The sequence below is a fragment of the Jaculus jaculus genome, chromosome 17, assembly GCF_020740685.1.
Source record: "Jaculus jaculus isolate mJacJac1 chromosome 17, mJacJac1.mat.Y.cur, whole genome shotgun sequence".
Classification (NCBI taxonomy): Eukaryota; Metazoa; Chordata; class Mammalia; order Rodentia; family Dipodidae; genus Jaculus; species Jaculus jaculus.
In genome coordinates, this window is record NC_059118.1 from 4,421,914 (window position 1) to 4,442,375 (window position 20,462).

At 47.0% G+C, this 20,462-nt stretch overlaps 1 protein-coding gene across 1 annotated transcript in view; it reads right to left on the reverse strand.

Moving 5' to 3' along the window:
• Entpd3 (ectonucleoside triphosphate diphosphohydrolase 3) overlaps window positions 1–4,966 on the reverse strand; it is a 47,257-nt gene extending 42,291 nt beyond the window's left edge. Inside the window, exons 1-2 of the mRNA XM_045136681.1 lie at window positions 4,907–4,966; window positions 3,982–4,033 (exon numbers count right to left, since the gene is read on the reverse strand). Coding sequence (XP_044992616.1) covers window positions 3,982–4,021 — 40 coding nt within the window. The 5' untranslated portion in view covers window positions 4,022–4,033; window positions 4,907–4,966. The remainder of the gene's footprint in view (window positions 1–3,981; window positions 4,034–4,906) is intronic.
• Window positions 4,967–20,462: the final 15,496 nt, after the last annotated feature.

The following is a 20,462-nucleotide window of genomic DNA, read 5'->3' on the forward strand; positions in this document are numbered from 1 at the left end:
ATGCGTGGCTAAAAAGAGTGTTCTACTTTTCAATTTATTTAACTATTATTACTAATTTTGGTTTTTTGAGGTATGATCTCACTCTAGCTTAGGCTGACCTGGAATTCACTATGCAGTCTCAGGCTGGCCTCAAACTCTAGGTGATCCTCCTACCTCTGCCTCCCGAGTGCTGGGATTAAAGGCATGCACCACCATGCCTGGCCCAATTTTTTTTATAATTTAATATTTTATTTACTTATTTATTTGAGAGAATCAGAAAGAGAGGGAGGGCGAAAGAGAGAGAGAGAGAGAATGGGAGTGCCAGGGCCTCCAACCACTGTAAACAAATTCCAGATGCAAGTGCCAACATGTGCATCTGGCTTGCTTATATGGTCCAGAGGAATGGAACCTATATACGCAATTTTTTTTTGTCACTAAACAGTAGTTTTTTACTTTATGGTAGTGGGATAACACAGTATGGTTATAACAATTTTATGTTTGTGAACTCACGCAATATGGTTCTTTTAGCTGGGCATAATGACACATGCCGGCCATCCTAGCACTTGGGAGGCTGAGGCGGGATGATTGAGTCAGTTTTGGTTATACAGAGGTCAAAGCCTATTTGACCCACATAGCCAGATCCTATCTCAAAACAAAGCCAACAAAAACCAAAAAATGTTTTCAATGTCAGGTTACTTTTTTCTTCTCATTTTTTTTATTATTATGAACTTAACAGTATGAAAATATTGCATATTGATCATATTCCCATTGGAGTTTGTTCTTTTTTTATCATTTAAAGAAATTTTTAAAAATTATTTTATCCTTTTTCTTCATTTTTATTTATTTTTCTTTTCTCAATTTTTATTAACATTTTCTATATTATAAAAAATATCCCATGGTAATACCCTCCCACCCTCCCTCCCCCACTTTCCCCTTTGAAATTCCATTCTCCATCATATCCCCTCCCCATCTCAATTATTCTACTTACATATATACAACACCAACCTATTAAGTACCCTCCTCCCTTCCTTTCTCTTCCCTTTATATCTCCTTTTTAACTTACTGGCCTCTGCTACTGAGTTTATTCCTTCTCACGCAGAAGCCCAATCATCTGTAGCTAGGATCCACATATGAGGGAGAACATGTGGCGCTTGGCTTTCTGGGCCTGGTATACCCAATTTTTTGATGTATGTGTCTACATGTTTGTGTGTGGAGATGCACATGTGTGTATTAGGGCATGTTCCCATATGTACATGTGTTTGTAGAGGCCAGAGGACAGCTTAGGGTGTCATTCCTCAGTGCCATCCACGTATTTGAGACAGGGTCTCTCAATGGTCTGGAATTCACCAAGTAGCTAGACTGGGTGGCTAGAGAAACCTAGGGATCTACCTGTCTCCACCTCACCAACACTGAGATTGCAAGTTTGTACCACTATACCTGGCTTCTTTTTCTCTCTTTCTTTTTTTTTTTTTTTTTTTTTTTTTTTTTTTTTTTTTTTTTTTACATAGGGTTCTGGGAATTGAACTCAGGTCCTCTTGTGTGCAAGGCAAGCACTTTACTGGCTGAGTGATTACTCCAGTCTCTACACCTAAGATTTGTAAGTAGGTAACAGACAGTTAAAATACTAAGTAACAGCCTTGGTAGAACTGGGAAGCTGTACATACAAATGGTGCCAGAATGGCTGAAACATAAGAAATATTACCACAATAGAAAGATCTATGTGGGACCCTGGAGAGATGGCTCAGTGGTTAAGAGCATTTGTTTGCTAAGTCTGATGGCCCAAGTTCAATTTCCCAGTACTCATGTAAAGCCAGATACACAAAGTGATGCATACATGTGGAATTCATTTACAGTAGCAGGAGGTCCTAGCCCATCCATTCCTTTTCTCTCTGCTGCTTGCAAATAAATAAATATTTTTTTTAAAAGAAAGATGAATGTGTTCAGAGAATATCAATGTCTTTTACTAGTTGGCTGTTTAAGTGAAAATTAATTAAGAACAAATAAATTCTTTTATTATGTAAGAGAGTGGAAGAGAGAGAGAGAGAGAGAATTGACACAACAGGGCCTCCGGCCACTGCAATCGAGCTCCAGACGTGAGCGCCCCCTTGTGCACATGTGCGACCTTGCACACATGCATCACCTGTGCATTGGCTTACGTGGGACCTGGAGAGCCACACATGGGTGCTTAGGCTTTTCAGGCAAACGCCTTAACCACTAAACCATCTCTCCAGCCCTAGATCAAAGAAACTCTCAGTTCATCACTCTTACTGGTTACATTTCTGGCATCCAATCAGGGCAGGTGGCCTCGTGGCTGCTATGTTGGGCGAGGCCACTATCGCTCATTTCCGTCTCTGTGTCCCTTGGAAAGCAATGGGCTAGATCCCGCCCTATCCCAGAGCATGTGGTCTTGGGTACCTTACTGCCCATTTTCCTAGAGGAAAGCAAGGGATGTGGATTCATGGAATCAGACACAGCCTCGATAGTCAATCGCACTGCGACATTGGTTACTCAGGGAGTGGAGTCAAGCGGTGGGTCAGTCAATGGCTGAGGACAGCAAACTCCTCCTGTCCCATCTAATTTCTGGGCAGGATGGATGGAGTCAGACACTTCCTGATGTTAAAAGCGGTCACTTAATATCTTCTGTCATTGGAGGTATAAATTGGTACAACATTCCAATCTGTTAACTAGGCAAATGCGCATACCATCTGATACCAAACTCCATTTACCAATGTGTTCACAAGTTCCTCATTGCAGGGGCATTTGTAAGAGCAGCTGGAGGCAAGCCAGGCTCTGTGGACTTGACCTTCAGAGCATCCAAAGGGTCCTCCATCACTTCTGGCTGAAAGTACACAAGCCAGCCAAGAACCCGTGGACCCAGACAGAAACTTGAGTTCACTTTCAAAGATCACTCGACAGTGTCAGTCGTAGACATTTAAGAGATTTTTTTCCCCAAGAAACCCTGGTAGAGATTTAATCTGCCAAGTTAAACTTGTCATTAGCAAGAAACATAACAGAGAAATCTGTATGTGGGAGGTTACATCTATGTCAAACGAAAACCATCACCTTAAATACAATTTCCCTTTCCAAAACAGTTTCCTAGAAATTGACCTTTATCTCCTAAAGTCATGTTCTTTTAAACAGCGACAATCACCAATTTAAGAACAGGCAAGGGCCGTGATATGTAAGCAGTCTCCTAACCACAACCATGGGGCAGGCCTCTGGAATCCTCCCTGCTTCAGCAGTTTCCAAGTTAAAAAAAAAGAAAAAAGAAAAAGAATAAGCTATGATTACCTTAAGCAAACCCTTGCCCCAGCAAAAAAAAAAAAAAGCTTCCTACAAAGTAAAACGGCCCAAGCTAGGTCCCACTCATTTAAGAAATGCCGCCTGGAGCTGCGCTCTCGCTCCTGAGCTGGGCACTGTTCACTGCAGGCGCGTACCCCAGCACAGAGGGGTGGGGGGCTCCCGGGCCCACCAGCAGCTTGCATTTATGTTGCCAAGCCAGGCAGGTCATGCTTGAGGGAGGGAGGGAGGGAGGGAGGGAGAGAGAGACAGAGGGAAAGAGAGAGAGGAAGAGAGAGGGAGAGAGAGGGAGGGAGAGAGAGAGAAGAGTTTGCACTGAACCTGCGGTATCTCACTGCCCCCAAGGCGGGGGTGGCAGGCGTCCTAGGCGCCCTGTCCACAGCAGTGTTCCCGTGGAAATACAGGCAAGAGTCAACTAGGGACCTTACCATTCACCACAAAACCAACACTCTTCTAACACGAACCTTACACACAGCCAGGTAAGGGAAACCACAAGGGCCAAATTAATGGATTACACAAACCGGAAAAACCATTTAAGCCGAACGTGCATGTCGGTCCTTGCTTGGTGCCGCTTTGAGGAAAACATTACTTTTAGCTGAGAAATGCCAGGGGCGAAACCCGGGTGAGCCATTGCGTCCCAAAGCCAGGAGGCCGCCCAGGCATTGGCAGGAGGCGCGGGCGGGAGCCGGGAGGGACACTCACCTGCTTGCTCGCAGGGCTGCCGGGTCATCACCGCCAACATCTTTTCTCCCAGCTGCAGGGGGAGAATACAGACCGACACTGGGCATGCAGCCACCCACTGACTTCAAAAGTTCAAATAAACTTGCACATATTAAACCTAACACTCAGCCGGATGCAGTGATCCACGCCTATAATCCCAGCACTTGGGAGGCCGAGGCAGGAGGATCAGCGTGAGTTCAAGACCAGCCTGGGCTATGAAAGTGAGTTCCGGGTTAGCCTGGGCTACCGTGAGACCCTGCAGCTAAACTCAGATTCTAATTCAGTTCATTTCCTCCAAATCAAAGCCTCCTTGGGGTCAGTGAGTCCAATCTCAGAGCTTCAGGAAAAAGGAAAGAAAGAAAGAAAAAAAAAAAGCTAGAATTTAAACTCTTGTTTCTTTTCCAAGTGCACGGCTGGGAAGAATGGATTCGTGGCAACTTTCAATTGAGAGTTGGTTATTTCAAAGAAAAAAAAATCAAATCACAAAAGGCTATTTTTAAATTTCCCCCTCTAGAAGGTTCCACCTGTGAACAGCACTGGAGGGGTGTGGGGTAGAGGCAGAAAGAAAATCCCTTCCTCTGGGGAACATTCTGCGAGGTTTGGGCTGTCCTGCACTGCACCCAGCAAAGCCGATTCGCACTGCTGGGTGCGGGGGGCCGCAGGCACCCCGCCATGGCCCGCGGAGTGGGGTGCCCTCGCCTGCGCCCCAGGAATCCGGGTGGGGACCCTTCTCTGCGACAACGCCAGCCCCAGGCGTGGAAGCGCCCGGAGCATCCTCGGGTCGTGGGGCGCCGGGTGAGGCGGGGTCCCCTTCTCGCGGGCGTGGGGATGGCAGTGTCCACGCGGGGTCTCGTGGGTTGGGGTTCCCGGGTCCTCCCGCGCCCGAGTCCCCGGCGCCCTACCTTACCTGTGCGCTGCGCTGCGGCTGGAGAAAGGCGACGGGCGCCGCGGGGGTGGCCGAGGCGGGGAGGCGGGGCGCGGAGGCGCAGCCTGGGCTAGGGACCGCCCCTCCGCGGGGCAGGGCCGGGGACCTCTTCACCTCGCCGGCCCCTCCCACCGTCACCCCAGGCTTTTGTGGGAGGGCGGGGACGGGCCTGGTGAGAGAGAGCCTACCCCTGAGCCAGACAGAGCCGGCCTGGCCTGACCGCAGGTCCCCAGCCAGGTGGCCCCACACCTCCCTCTTCTAGCGCCTGGACCACCATCACCTCAGCCCCAAGTAGGTGTTGGATGTCTCCCAATCCCTCGGGACCCGGATTGGGGTGTGTGTGAATTGAGAGAGAGAAGAGAGAAAATGGGCTAGCCAAAGCCTCTAGTCTCTGCAAAGGAACTCCAGATGCATGCACCAGTGTGCATCTGGCTTTATGTGGGTCCTGGCGAATCAAACCGTGGCCTCCCAGCATGCAGGAAAGCACATTAACTGCTGAGCCATTTCTTCAGCCCCGGTATATGGTATGTTATTTTCTTTGAAAATATTTTATTTTTAATTAATTAATTACTTTAACAGAGAGAAAGAGGGAGGGAGAGAGAGAGAGAGAGAGAATGGGTGCGCTAGGGTCTCCAGCAGCTGCAAATGAACTCCAGATGCATGTGCCACCCTGTGCATCTATCTGACTTATGTGGTTCCTGAGGAATCGAATCTGGGTCCTTTGGTTTTAGAGGCAAGTGCCTTAACCTCTAAGCCAACCCTCCAGTCCCCTCCCTTTTTAAGCAGAAGTAAGAATTTATTTTTTCATGTGTGTTTATTTATTTGCAAGGACAAGAGAGAGGAAGAGAGAGATTGACTATGGCACACTGGGGCCTCCAGCTACTGCAGAGGAACTCCATACACAGGTGCCACTTTGTGCGTCTGGCTTTATGTGGGTGTTGGGGAATCAAACCCAGTCCATCAGGCTTTGCAAGCAAATGCCTTTAATCACTCAGCCATCTCCCAGTCCCAAGGTGAATGCTTGTAGAAAATATTACACTTATTTATTTATTAGAGAGAGCGAGACAGAGAGAGGAGAGAAAGAGGCAGACAGAGCGAGAACTGGGCGCACCAGGGCCACTAGCCACTGCAAGTGAGCTCCAGCGGCATGCACCACTTTGTGCATCTGACCTTTTACATGGGTACAGGGGGCTCAAACCTGGGTTCTTTTGCTCTGCTGACAAGTGCCTTAACCACTCAGGCATCTCTCCAGCCCCGAGGCGAATGTTTTATATGTTTATTTGTTCTCTGTGGGTGCTAGGGGGTCAGTTGGGGTCCTCATGCTCACAAGGCAAGCACTTTCCCAGCTGAGCTCTTGCTCCAGCCTTCCAGTCCTCCATCTAAGCCAAAGAGCCTCTCGGTCTTTTTATATGCTTCTTCATCTGATTTGTTTTCCACTGTGATCATGCTCGTGCGTGTGGGGAGCCCTCGTGTGTGGAGGCCAGAGGACAACCTCAGGAGTCAGCCTCAGGTACACTGTCTACCTTTTTTTTTAAAATTATTTTTTATTTATTTGATGATGGTGGGGAGAGAGAATGGATGCACCAGAGTCTACAGCCTGTGCAAATGAACTCCAGATGCATGCGTCACATTGTCCACCTGGCTTACGTGGGTTGTGGGGAATCAAACCTGGGTCCTTTGGCTTTGCAGGCAAGCGCTTTAACTGCTAAGCCATCCCTCTAGCTCTCTCTACCTCTTTTTGAGACAGGATCTCTCATTGGCCAAGAATCCATGAATTAGGCTGGACCAGCTGGCTACCAAGCCCCGTGGATCCTCCCACGTCCACCCGCCCCCCCCAGCGCTTGAATTACAGGCTTGTGCCACTAAACTCAGGTCTTCATACTTGGGGGGCAAGCACTCTACCCACTGAGCCATCTTCCCAGCCCTGTTTGTTGCTATTTTTAAATTATGTAAAAATATTTTATTAAATATTAAATATTTCTTAAATTAAAATATTATTTAAAATAATAAAATAATTTTTTAAATTATTTACTTTAAATTTATTTTGTATGTGTGTAATGTGAGTGCACATGAATGTGTGCACGTGGGTACACATGCCAGGGTGCGCGGGAAGGTCAGAGGAAAACCGCCTCTAAGTGCCTGTGCTTCCCTTACACTTTCTCTGAGGCAGGCAGGGTCCCTTGCTGCTGCAGAATGAATCCCATGCTAGCTGGCCCTTCTAGTGTCCTGGCTCCACCTCTGAAAGCTGTTGGCACATTGGGGTCACAGGTGCCTCTTTGCATCCAGCTTTCTGTGGGTGCCAGAGAGGATTGAACTCGCGTTGGTTAGGCTTTGAAAGCATGCACCTCTAACCACCGAGCCATCTCCCCCCTCTGCCTCCTGGCTTGAGACCCTCCTGTCTAGGACTAGGTGTCCCAAAGCAGGACATTCCTATTTAGTTATTTATTATTTAAGAGACACGGAGAGAATGGGCATGTCAGGGCCTCTAGCCACTGTAAACGAATTCCAGATGCATGTGCCACCTTGTGCATCTTGCTTATGTGGGTCCTGGGGAATCGAACCTGGGTCTTCAGGTTTCACAGGTCTTAGCTGCTAAGCCAAATCTCTAGTCTGACATTCCTCTTTTATGGTCCTCAAAGGGACTGTTTTTTTTGGTTTTGTTTTTTTTTTTTTTTGAGACAAAGTTTCTATATGTAGCTCATGCTAGCCTTGAACTTGTTCTTGTCTCCACTTCCCTAGTGCTGGGGTCACAGGCACGTGTCACCACACGTAACACACAGAATCTTTTGACTTCACACTTTACACTTCAAACGCTGATGAGGAGGACGTGGCATGAAGGCCAGGCAGGAAGGACTGGGCATTTTGTGGACAAGCACGACTTCCTTGTTCCTCCCACCTGAGCCCTGTCTCTCTTGGCGGGGGTGGCGGGGGTGGCGGGGGTGTGGAGCAGCGCGTGTAGGATGTAGGCAGCTGCGTCCCTGGGTCACCTGGGTTTGGAGCACAAAGCAAGGCCGACACAGCCCCTCTCGCAGGGTAGCAGAACTTGATGGCCATGCGCTGGGCCTTCCTCTGTGGTCACAGCAATGCTGTCCTGGGTCCTGAGGGTCACAGCCAACACTCAGGAGCAGGACAGCCCGAAAGAGGCTAAGCAGGATAGATGACAAAAAAGGGTGGGGCCAGCCTGGTGGGGCGAGGGCTCAGCAGCCCAAACGACACAGGAGTGTATTGCTCGTGCAGGACCGGGCACCCTCCCGAGCCCTCTGTGTGGCGCAGAGCTGAGCAGCTTTCTGGCCCCTCTGTCTGATGAAGGACCAGGCATCCTCCTGGCCTTCTAAGGACTTGTTATGACCCCTGTAAGATGCCTCAGAGGGAGCGCTTGGACCATCCCCCCTCACAGCCCCTGTGTATTTGGAAGAAGAACTGAGGAGCCGAGGCTATGGAAGGTCCTTCTTCCTCCTGCATAGAAACCCACCAGCTCATCCGGGCAGGTGGGACAGAAGCGCCTCCAACACAAGAAGGCTGCAGGAGAGTAACCCACTGCTTAGAGAACTGAGCATGGAGAAAAGGCCCAAGCCAGGGCCGTGTGTGTGTGTGTGTGTGTGTGTGCGTGTGTGTGTGTGTGTGTGTGTGCGCGCGTGTGTGCGCGTGTGTGCGCTGGGGATCAGGACGGGGTCTGCACTGTGGGTGTCGCACATTGAGTACTTGGCTGCGTTAGGAGACTTGTTTTCTTCAAACACTGTGGGGCAGTGAAAAGGGCCCTGCTACATCCGGGAGTCACAAGCCCACTGGCAGCAGCTGGCACTGCGTACAGACCTGAGCTCTGCAAGATCTGCTGGAAGGGATGAGCGCCAAGGGCGTTCTCTGGTGATTTCTGTGGAGCTGGTAAAAGCCTCCTGGGCCTAGGGGACCTTGAGATGCAGTGGCTGCTGGCATCTAAAAATAACAGGGCCAGTCGGTGCCAGCCTTCCTCTCGCTTGTCTCGCTCTCTGAGCCTTGTGTGAGCATCAACCCCCGTGAGAGCCCCAGAGTCTCCAACCCTCCTTCTCCTTCCCTAGGCTTTCCTGCAAACTCGACTTCGGGCCTTGAGCAAATATCTTTGCAGCTCCCAGGCTAGCGCCAGTCATTCAAAGAACCTCACCCTTGGCCTTCTTCATGCATGTGCAAGCATGAGCACGCGCACGCATAGCACACACACACGTGCACACGCACACACATGTCCCACTCATCTTCCACACATAAAAAGAAACACACACCTACTTATAAGCATTCACGGCATTTTCTGCTTACAAATTATGCAGAACTGCTTTGCTGTGAGTCCAGAACATATTAGAAAGCGGCAGCAGGGCTGGAGAGATGGCTTAGTGGTTAAGGCGCTTGCCTGTGGAGCCTAAGGATCCAGGTTCAGCTCCCCAGAGCCCACCTAAGCCAGATGCCCGAGGTGACGGATGCACGCAAGATCGCGCATGCGCGCAAGATGGCACATGCGTCTGGAGTTCGATCGCAGTGACTAGAGGCCCCAGTGTGCCAAATCTCTCTGTCATACATAAAAACAATAAAAAAAGAAATCTATAGTAATTAAACAGCCTGGACAGGGCACAGGAATGCACCAAAAGAGAATAGCAGAGTAGTGGGCCTGGAGTTCAGTATATGCGAAGGGGAGCTTGGAAAGGTGTTTCAGCCAGTCACTCCTGCTGAAACTACCAGTTCATCGTTTGGAAAAGAGTTCCCATCACTCATGATGTCCTCAAATAGAGTTTTACATGAATTAAAAGCTGAAATACATTAAAACAAATTTAATGTCCAGAGAGCATTTTTATGATCATTAGGGAGAGTCGGTCTCTTCCAGCAGGAGATCAAAACAAGAGGATAAAGCCGACAAACCTGGATCTTAAAAAGAGCTGCAAAGATATTTGCTCGATGCCTGAAGTAGAGTTTGCAGGGCTGGGGAAATGGCTTAGCTGTTAAGGCGTTTGCCTGCAAAGTCTAGGGACCCTGGTTTGATTCCCTAGAATCCACATAGGCCAGATGCACAAGGGGGCTCATGCATCTGGAGTTTGTTTGCAGTAGCTGGAGGACCTGGCATGCCCATTCTCACTTCCTATCTTACTCTATGTCTCTCAAATAAATACATAAATAAAAATCGAAACTCAGGGCTGGAGAGATGGCTTAGTGGTTAAGCGCTTGCCTGTGAAGCCTAAGGAGCCTGGTTCGAGGCTCGGTTCCCCAGGTCCCACATTAGCCAGATGCACAAGGGGGCGCACACGTCTGGAGTTCGTTTGCAGTGGCTGGAAGCCCTAGCGCGCCCATTCTTTCCCTCTCCCTCTATCTGTCTTTCTCTCTGTGTCTGTCGCTCTCAAATAAATAAATAAAAAATTAAAAAAAAATTGAAACCCAGTAAATGGAGAGACATCCAGTGAGAGGTTCCTGTTGTGTGTGTGGGTTTGGGGGGTTTCAGAAAAGCAATACTGAATGAGAAATAGAATATCGAAAATAGAAGAATAAACAAATGACATACCTCAGCCAAGCTGTTAAAAAATAAATAAGTGGGGAATGGGGAGCTGGAGAGATGGCTCAGTATTTAAAGGTGCTTGCTTTCAATGTCTGACAGCCAGAGGTTCAATTCCCCAGTGCCCACTTAAAGTGGCATGTGTGTCTAGAGTTCATTTGCAGTGATAGGAGGCCCTGATGTGCCCATGCACTCCCTCTCTCTCTCTCTCTCTCTCAAATAAATAAATAAATAAATAAACAAACTAACTTAAAAAAAAAGAGGGCCAGGCATGGTGGTGCACACCTTTAATCTCAGCACTAGGGAGGCAGAGGTAGGAGGACCACCATGAGTTCCAGACCTCCCTGAGACTACATAGTGAATTCCAAGTCAGCCTGGGCTAATGGCAACCCCTGGCAGTCTAATCTGATTATCTGCTTTGCTTTCTACAGAGAGAGTGGAGTATGGAAAGTCTATGGGCTGACACTTTAGAGACAGGAAAATGCATGACTCCTAAGTGCTCCGTTTGATGAATTCATAATGTGACACACTATCTACTTTATGAGATACATTTCTACCATTCCAGAACGTTCTCTCATCACCCTTCCCTCCCAAAGGTGATCACCAGCTTGATGTCTGTCACCATCACTAAGTTTTGTCTGTTCTTGAACTTGGTATGACGGGACAGTACCGACTGTTCTTGAGTGTGGCTTTGCACACCAGGGAATGGGCACACACAGGTTGGTGCATGCATGTTTGCCCTCCTGGGTGGTGCACTTACTACTTACAAAGACTTAACTACCCATCAGACTCCCTGACCACATGTGCTAAGTCATAAGAGCTTGCTCTCTGGTCTGGGGCCAGGCAACATCACGAGGCAGCTGAGTACACGGATTCATTTCAGGCATAACCATGAAATCAATGCTTTGGTGACCGTTGAATGATTCCCGTTCTTTAATTGCATTAGATGTTTATTTGGAGACACGGGAAGCTGTGTCAGGTCAGCACCAGCTGGCTAAGTGCAGCACTTGTCTTTCTGAAGCTGCAGACTGAGGAGGACGTTATAGCCTCACATGTCCCTCTCTCTGCTGGACTGGAGATGCCATGCGGCCAGCTTCAAGTTCCTGCCACCTCGCCTTCCCTACCAGGGTGGACGGTAATCTCCCAGCGTAAGATAAAATGAACCCTTCCTTCCTTAAATGGCTCCTGGTTAGGCATTTTGCCCCTGTATCCTGGCTGTTGACAGCACTGGAAACACCCGGCAGAAATGACAGTGTCACCACCAGTGGTGGTAACAGGCAGGCAGACAAAATACACACCGTGTGCCCTATAGACTGTTTTTCCTCTGGGCCTAAAACAGTGTGATAAGCTGGCACAAACATTGGCATTGCTGCGTCATAGTTTATGACTTGGGGAGGGTACTTACCCATTGAGTATCTCCATTTCGTTGGCTAAGGCATGGGGACAGGAAGAGCGTGTCTGTCACAGCTTCGCGGCAAGGAATACATAAACAGTTACTTGTATTTTGTTTTGTTTATTATTTACTTATTTGAGAGAGGGAGAGAGAATGGATGCACCAGGGCCTCCAGCCATTGCATACAAACTCCAGATGCGTGAGGCACCTTGGGCTTACATGGGTTCTGGGAGATCAAACCTGGGTCCTTAGGCTTCACAGGTAAGTGCCTTAACGTCTACGTTACCCCTCCAGCCCATTCCTTGCATTTAGAAAGCACCGAAGGCCTGAGGAGACAGCTCAGTGGGTTAAGCGCTTGCCACACTAGCATGAGAACTGAGCTTGGATCCTCAGTGCCCACGTAAAAGCTGGTCGTGACGGTGCCTACCTGTAATGCCAGTGCTGGGGATGGGGAGACAAGAGGATCCCCGGGCTTGCTAGATAGCTTGTCTAGCCTAACCCTTGAACCGCAGGTCCAGTGACAGACTTGGTCTCAAAGTATAAGGAAGAGAGCAACTGAGGAAGACCCCCCAGTGTTGACCTCTGGCCTCTGCACATGTGTGCATACATGTCCATACACATATGTGCTTACTCACACACATGCAAACATGGGTATCAACATTCACACACACAAAAAATACCCGAAAAGTGCTGAAGCAATGTCTGGTACACAATATGCACCCAGAAAATACAAACTATTGTAATTACAGACATGTGTGTAGAGTTCTTCACATGTATATCTGAGCCCTGCAAAACATTTATTGACTCTAAAATATAAAAGGAAAATTTCAAAATAAAACTAAAAATCTGTTAGTCTGGAGTGGTGGCACATACCCACAATCCTAGCCATTTGGAGGTGGAGGCAGGAGGATCAGTTGTTCGAGGTCATGCTTGGTTGTATAGTGAGCCCGAGACCAGCCTGCACCACACAGAGACTCCCTTCTCATCACACCAAAAAGCTGACTGACCGACCAACCAACGAACCATCAATATTTATTAAATCAGTTTGGTTGTGGGGACATCTGCCACTCACGAACATCCCTACCATTCCGATATTTTCTAGTCTGTCACAAGTAGACAGGGCCTGTGGCAAGTTCTGGCCACTAGATGTGACTGGGTGTCACTTCGGGTGGCCCAAAGTGTATCTCTCTCAGCTTCCTCTTCTCTGGTGAAGGACACCTCACGTGTTTCCTTTGGTGAGGCTGTCACATGGTGACGTGTCCGAAGGCTGGTGGAGAATACCCCCAACTTACACCGCAGTGAGTCAGAAATAAGCGTGTGGGGTGCTGGGCCAGTGAAGTCTGAGGGATTGTTTGTTGCCTCAGTGTGGCCTGGACTGAAGTGCCTAATGTCTATGTAACATAACATGCCAAACATTAATTATTAAGTAACTATTTAATAATTAATTTAGTAATTTGTATTATATTTATAATTAATTTAATAATTAGTTGATAGTTGATTATTCTCCACTGAATCCAACCTTACTCTTCCAGAGTTGTAGATAAAGGCTCCACAAAGGCAGGTTCTGACTTAACTAATATGCATCAAGATCCTAGAACAATGTACAATTCCAATAAATATTTATGATATGAGTACGTTTTAAAAGATCTAGAAAGACTATACAGGGCTTTCAAAACTACGAAGTTTTCAGACCTACAAAGGTTTTTGTTCGTTTTGTTTTACTTTTTGCTTCGTTTGCTGAACCAGTGAGTTCACTTGGCTTCCTTATGGGTGTGTGGTTGACTCAAAGGCAAGTAAAGAACCTCACAATGTAGCCCAGGCTGGCCTCAAACTCTTTTTTTTTTTTAAATTTAATAACTGAACCTTAGTAGTTCATGGAGTATATGTAATCTCTTTTTAAATTTTTTTGTTTATTTTTATTTATTTCTTTGAAAGCAACAGAGAGGGACAGAGAGAGAGAGAAAGAGAGAGAGAGAGAGGGAGAGAGAGAGAGCTCAAAATGACCCCTTTCAATCATGAATACTGAACTTCAGCTGGGCGTGGTGGCACACGCCTTTAATCCCAGCACTCGGAAGGCAGAGGTAGGAGGATCACGGTGAGTTCAAGGCCACCCTGAGACTACATAGTGAGTTCCAGGTCAGCCTGGACCACAGTGAGACCCTACCTCAAAACACCAAAAATAAAAAAAAAATTACTTTAGCACTGGGCGTGGTGGTGCATGCCTTTAATCCCAGCACTCAGGAGGCAGAGGTCGGGGAGTACAGTGAATTTGAGGGCAGCCTGGGATTACAGAGTAAATTCCAGGTCAGCCTGGGCTACAGTGAGATCCTACTCAAACAAACAACAAAATTACTTCAGAATAAAGTCCAAAGGTAGGATCTGTAACCCCCTGGTCTATACTTATAACTTAAATTTTAGTTCTTTTTGTTGTTGTTGTTGTTGTTTTTTGAGGTAGTGTCTCACTGTGGCCCAGGCTGACCTGGAATTCAGCAGGTAGTCTCAGTCTGGTCTTGAACTCACAGTGATCCTCCTACATCTGCCTCTTGAGTGCTGGGATTAAAGGCATGCACTACCACACCCGGCAACTTTATTTTCTTAATTTTTATTTTCATTTATTTGTTTTTCACATCTTTCTGTGTGTAGGATGGACGGTCCAGTGGTGTGTGTGGCACAAGCACACGCGTGTGGGAGCATGTGTGAAGTATGCACAGAGCTGAGTGTCTTTCCGTTGCTCCCCCACGTGTTTCCTTGAGACGGAGTCTCTCACTGAACCTGGAGCTGCCATTTTGGGATCAGACTGGCCTCAGAGATTCTCTGATCTCTGCTCCCCACAGGGCTGGGGTTAGAGGCATACATGGCCTTCACCCAGCTATAATGTGGGTGCTGGGGAATCTAACTCCGGACAGATGAGGCCCCCATGCTCGTGTGCCCACTGCTGAGCCAGTCTTCCCAGCCCCAAGGTTTTAGATTTAAGGGTGAGATGTGATGGAGTTTTTATTTATTTTATTTATTTATTCATTTTCTGAGGTAGGGTCTCCCTTTAGCCCAGGCTGGCCTAAAATTCACTGTGTAGTCTCAGGGAGGCCTCGGACTCATGGGATCCTCCTACCTCTGCCTCCCGAGTGCTGGGCTTAAAGGTGTGCACCACCACGCCTGGCTCGTGATGGAATTTTAAATATAGAAACTTCAAGTTCTACAACCATCATGCTCAGGTGACAGCTCCGACGTCCACATGCACCCAGCGCTGGGAACAAATCAGACCTGGAATGTGGGCATCAAGGACCACGGGCAGAGTCTCTAAAGCAGTTAATGTAGGGCTGGCTCAGTGGTTGAGGCGCTTCCCTGCAAAGCCAAGTGACCCAGGGTTCGATTCCCCAGTACCCATGTAAAGCCAGATGCACAGAGTGGCTCATATGTTTGGAGTTTGTTTGCAGTGGCTGGAGGCCCTGGCTCACTTATTCTCTCTCTCTCTCTGGCTCTCTCTCTCTCATAACATACAATGATTGGCCAAAATCAGTTTAAAAAGCAAAAACCAGCTGTTGGCTATAGGAAAAAACAAACAATGGAAATACAGGATCTGGAGAAATTTATTATTACTATTTTACTTTTGCAAATGTATGCAACATAATATTAAAATATTATTCCTATATGCAACATGACTGATAAAGTTGGGGCAATGACTGTGTTTAGCTCCTGGTGTTTGAATCTTTCATTCTCTTCTGTTTTAGTTATTCATAAAATCTCTCTCTCTCTATCTCTGTATCTGTCAATCATCTATCTATCTCTTTATCTATCATATACCTACCTACCTATCTATCTACCAACTATCTATCTCTCTATCAACTATCTATCTATCTATCTATCTATCTATCTATCTATCTATCTATCTATCTAATGGGTTCTTGTGGACCATATCCACTTCACTGGGCTGTAGAGCACATCTATTACTATAAAACTTATTCTTAAAAATATTTTATGAAGTTGGGCACAGTGGCACACACCTTTGACCCCAGCACTCAGGAGGCAGAGGTAGGAGGATCATTGCGAGTTCAAGACTAGCTTGAGACTACATAGCGAATTCCAGGACATTCTGGGCTAGACTGAGACCCTACCTGGAAAAAAAGTTAATTACTTCTTTGTTTGAGAGCAGAAGAGGAAGAGGCAGAGGCAGATATATAGAGAGAATGGGCCCGTCAGGACCTCTAGCCACTGCAAACGAACTCCAGATGCACTCTCCACCTTGTGCATCTAGCTTAAACGTGGGTGTTGGGGAATTGAACCTGGGTCCTTAAGCTTTGCAGACAAGTGCCTTAACCAGTAAGCCATCTCTCTAGCCCTAAAACTTAATCTTTTTAAAAAATATCTATTTTTTAAATTTTTTGTTTATTTTTATTTATTTGTTTGAGAGCGACAGACAGAGAGAAAGAGGCAGATAGATAGAGAGCAAATGGGCGCGCCAGGGCCTCCAGCCACTGCAAACGAACTCCAGACGCATGCACCTGCTTGTGCATCTGGCTAACGTGGGTCCTGGGGAATGGAGCCTCGAACCGGGGCCTTAGGCTTCACAGGCAAACGCTTAACCACTAAGCCAGCTCTCCAGCCCCCTAAAACTTATTCTTTACGTTGGTGCTTGAATCTTCGTTACCCAGCCTCCCGCCACGCCTCCTATCCCGCAGCTCCCTTGACCGCTGCTATCCATTCTGACCAACCAGTGAGCGCGCACATGGGAGACAGCATGAGGTATTTGCCTTTCTGCATCCAATTTATATCGTTTCCTAGAATGCCCTTCGGTCTCATCCATTTTGTTAAAATGGTGGGATATCATTCTTTCTTACGGCATTCCAATGTATGCGTATATACCACGTGTTCTTATACACTCCTCCATGCAGGGGCTTCTACGTTGTGTCCATCTCTCAGCAACTGTGAATTGTGCGCAGCAAGTGCGCGCGTGTAGGCTTCTCTTTGATACATCGCTGGTACGTCCGCAGAAGCGGGATAGCCACGTCGTGTGGGGGGAATTCTGTTGTTCTGTCTCTGAGAAACTTCTGCACTGTCCTCTGTGGTGGCTAGACTGACTCACACATCCACCAACAGTGTGTGAGTTTTCTTTTTCCCAGAGCCTCAACAGCTTGGGCAATTGAAAATTTTATAACATTTATTCTTTATAAAATATATTTTATTTATTTATTTGAGAGAGAGAAAGAGGGAGGGAGAGAGAGAGAGAGAATGGGTGTGCCAGGGCCCTCCAGCCACTGCAAACAAACTCCAGATGCATGGCCCTATTGAGCATCTGGCTTACGTGGATCCTAAGGAATCAAACTAGGGTCCTTTGACTTTGCAGGCAAATGCCTTAACCGCTAAGCCATCTCTCCAGCCCTTACTTTTTTTTTTTTTAATAGCATGCGAAGAATTATGTTTCATTATGGTATATTCTTTTTTTTCTATTAGCTTTCTATTCAGCAAATACAGGCAGTTTGGTTCATTATGGTATATTTTTGGAAAAATATTCTTTTGGTCTTTCTTCCCTGTCTCCTCCCCATTCCTCTTGTGAGGATCTCCCCATAGTCTCCATTCTGCTTTTATGTTCCGTGCGACATTTTTCCTTCCTCTCTTTGTTCATACCTCCCCCCCACTTGGCTTCATAGCCTATACCCTCATTAATATTTAACTGTCTTAAGTAACTTATTTTTCCTGTAAATTACCCCCACATTCAGCTGGTGCCCGTCTCCCACAAAACAATGAGCACCTGGCTCTGTTTCTTCTCAGGGTCCTGCCGGCTGAGTTTCTCTTAAGAAGATTCTGTTTTCTTCTCATCTTCCAGCCAGGCATGTTGCCACACACCTTGTGGCGGTTTGACTCAGGTGTGCCCACAAACTTAGGTGTTGTGCATGCTAGGTTCCCAGCTGATGGAGATTTGGGAGTTAACGCCTCCTGGAGGCGATGTATTGTTGGGGGCAGGATTATGGGTGTTATAGCCAGTGTCCCCTTGCCAGTGTTTGGCACACTCTCCTGTTGTCCACCTGATGTTGGCCAGGGGGTGATGTCCACCCTCTGCTCATGTCATCATTTTCCCCTGCTACCATGGAGCTTCCCCCTTGAGCTTATAAGCCAAAATAAACCTCATTTTTCTTCCCACAAACTCCTCTTGGTTGGGTGATTTCTATCAGCAATGCGAATCTGACTGCAACAGTAAAGTGGTACCGAGGAGTGGGATTGCTGCTAGATACCTGACTGTGTGGCTTTGGCCTTTTGGAGCTGATTTTCAAGAGGACTGTGGGAGGATTTGAAACCTCGGCCTAAGAGACACCTTGCAGTGCTGTAAATACAGCTTGATGGACTATTCTGGTCAGAGTTGAAAGACCTGACTACAATAAGAACTATGGCCTGTGAGGTTTTGCTTATGAGGGTGAGAAAGCTTTGCTTGGACTGGGCTAACAGTTTGTGTGAGAAACTTGCTGTTATGCCCATGTCCTGCGAAGTTATGCAGGGTTGCCTTATGTAGAAATGAACTGGTGTGAGCAGAGGGATATGACACAGAAAAAATGAAGTCTTTGGGTGAACTGGTACCCGTTCTGATGCAATTGAGAGATTACAACCTTTGAGATTGGGCCAGTTGACCTGCACTGGGGCAACAGGAAGAACGTAGACTCTTTTGAAAGGATCTGAGTGCTTAAGGAGTATCCTGTTCTTCAAAGTTTGCTTTATTCCCTCTCCCCATGGATTAACAAATTGGCACCCTACCTAGTATTGTGGAGTACAAGAAATGCAGGAAAGAGAGAGTCATTGAGTTTGCAACGTGGTCTTGTGTTTTGGAAATAATAACTAAGTACATAAATCAATGGGTGCCATCTTCTGGGGAGTTTCGGCTCACTCTTCTTCCCACCTCCCCGAGCCAGGCTCTTTGAGCTCCTCTGCTTTGGTTTGATTGCATCTTCTTTGCAGAGGACATGCCATCACTTCTTGCTCTGTTATTGTTTGGGCTTGGAGGAATATCAAAATCACTTAATTTTTTAAAAAAAAATTATTTATTTATTTGGGGGAGAGAGAGAAAGAGAATGGGCACGCCAGGGCTTCCAGCCCCTGCAAACAAACTCCAGACACGTGCGCCCCCTTGTGCATCTGGCTTATGTAGGTCCTGGGGAATAGAACCTAGGTCCTTTGGCTTTGCACGCAAGTGACTTAACCACTAAGCCATCTCTCCAGCTCCCAAATCACTTTTAGGTAAAACACTGGACTATACTGATGCCTACAAAGGAGAACCACTATAGCCATGGAGAAATTCATGGAATCCAATCATTTCTCCCTCCCCTAAGGGATGTCAAGAGCTTGATTGGAGTCACAAAGGGGTCAGTGAGCTGTTTTGCAGAACAAACCTCTTCTGAAGGCTTAAGAGGGCAGTGCTTGGTCTAAAAAGGGTCAGGTAGTCAGGGCCACCCCAACCATGCCTTTACCATCCGTTATGGATAGCTATCGTGAAGGTTTCCTAGAAACAGCCTGGGTTCTGAAGCCTGGCTTTGATGAGCCATTTGTTGCTTGGTAATGACTAAAGATCTCTGCTCCAGGCAGAATGATTGATCTGAAAAATGAACCCAAATCCATGGCCAAGCAGAGGAATACCACCAGCATTCATGGAGAGAAGACAAGAGGGAGAAAAGGAGAAAAAAAAGTAAATGGCAGTTGGAAAACAGAAGGGACCCAGAGGAGGAAGATCTGGAAGAGGGAAAAGGGCGGATGGTGGTGGTGGGGATTATGATCAAGGGATGTTGTCTATGTTTACTGTCAATAAAATGTTATAATGAGGACTAGAGAGATGGCTGAGAAGTTAAGATGCTTGCCTGTGAAGCCTAAGGACCGAGGTTCAGCTCCCCAGAACCCACATAAGCCAGATGCACAAGGTGATGCATGCTCACAAGGTGGCACATGCACCTGGAGTTCAATTGCAGTGGCTAGAGGTCCTAGGGCACCAATTTTCTCTCTCTCTCTGTCTTTCATAAAAAAATAAAAAACAAAGTTATAAAGAGAAGGGAAGGAAAAGGAAGACTACCAATCACAGAGAATGAAGACAGCGCAAGAGCAGAAGAGCCCTTCCCTCCCCCTACCTCCAACCCCAGCCAGGTTTCCTGCCATGTGAAGATATGATACCCACTTACCCACTAAGACAAGAAAGAACTACTGCAGAGCAGAAGTGATGACCACACACTGGCCATGATAAGGTGTATCACAGCATTGTCTGGAAAGATAATGATGGCAACACATGTCACACATGATAAGGAGATAAAAATGTGAACAGAGGGGTTGGAGTGATGGCCCAGCAGTTAAAGGCACTAACCTATAAAGCTTGAGGGCTCAAGTTCAATTCCCTAGTACCCACATAAATCCAGATACACAAAGTGGTGCAAATGTCTGGAGTTTGTTTGCAGCAGCAAGAGGCCTAGTCTTCTCTCTCTCTTTCTCTTTCTCTGTGCCTCTTTCTCCCTCTCTCTCAGACAATAAAGAGATTAAAAAATGTGGGCATGGAAGAAATGATAAGAAAACAGTGAGTAAAGATACATAACTAGTAGTTCTGATTATTTATCATTTCATGTCAGGATCAAAGGCAAATTCTTCTTCCTAGTTTCATGTAATGCTCACAATAAAAC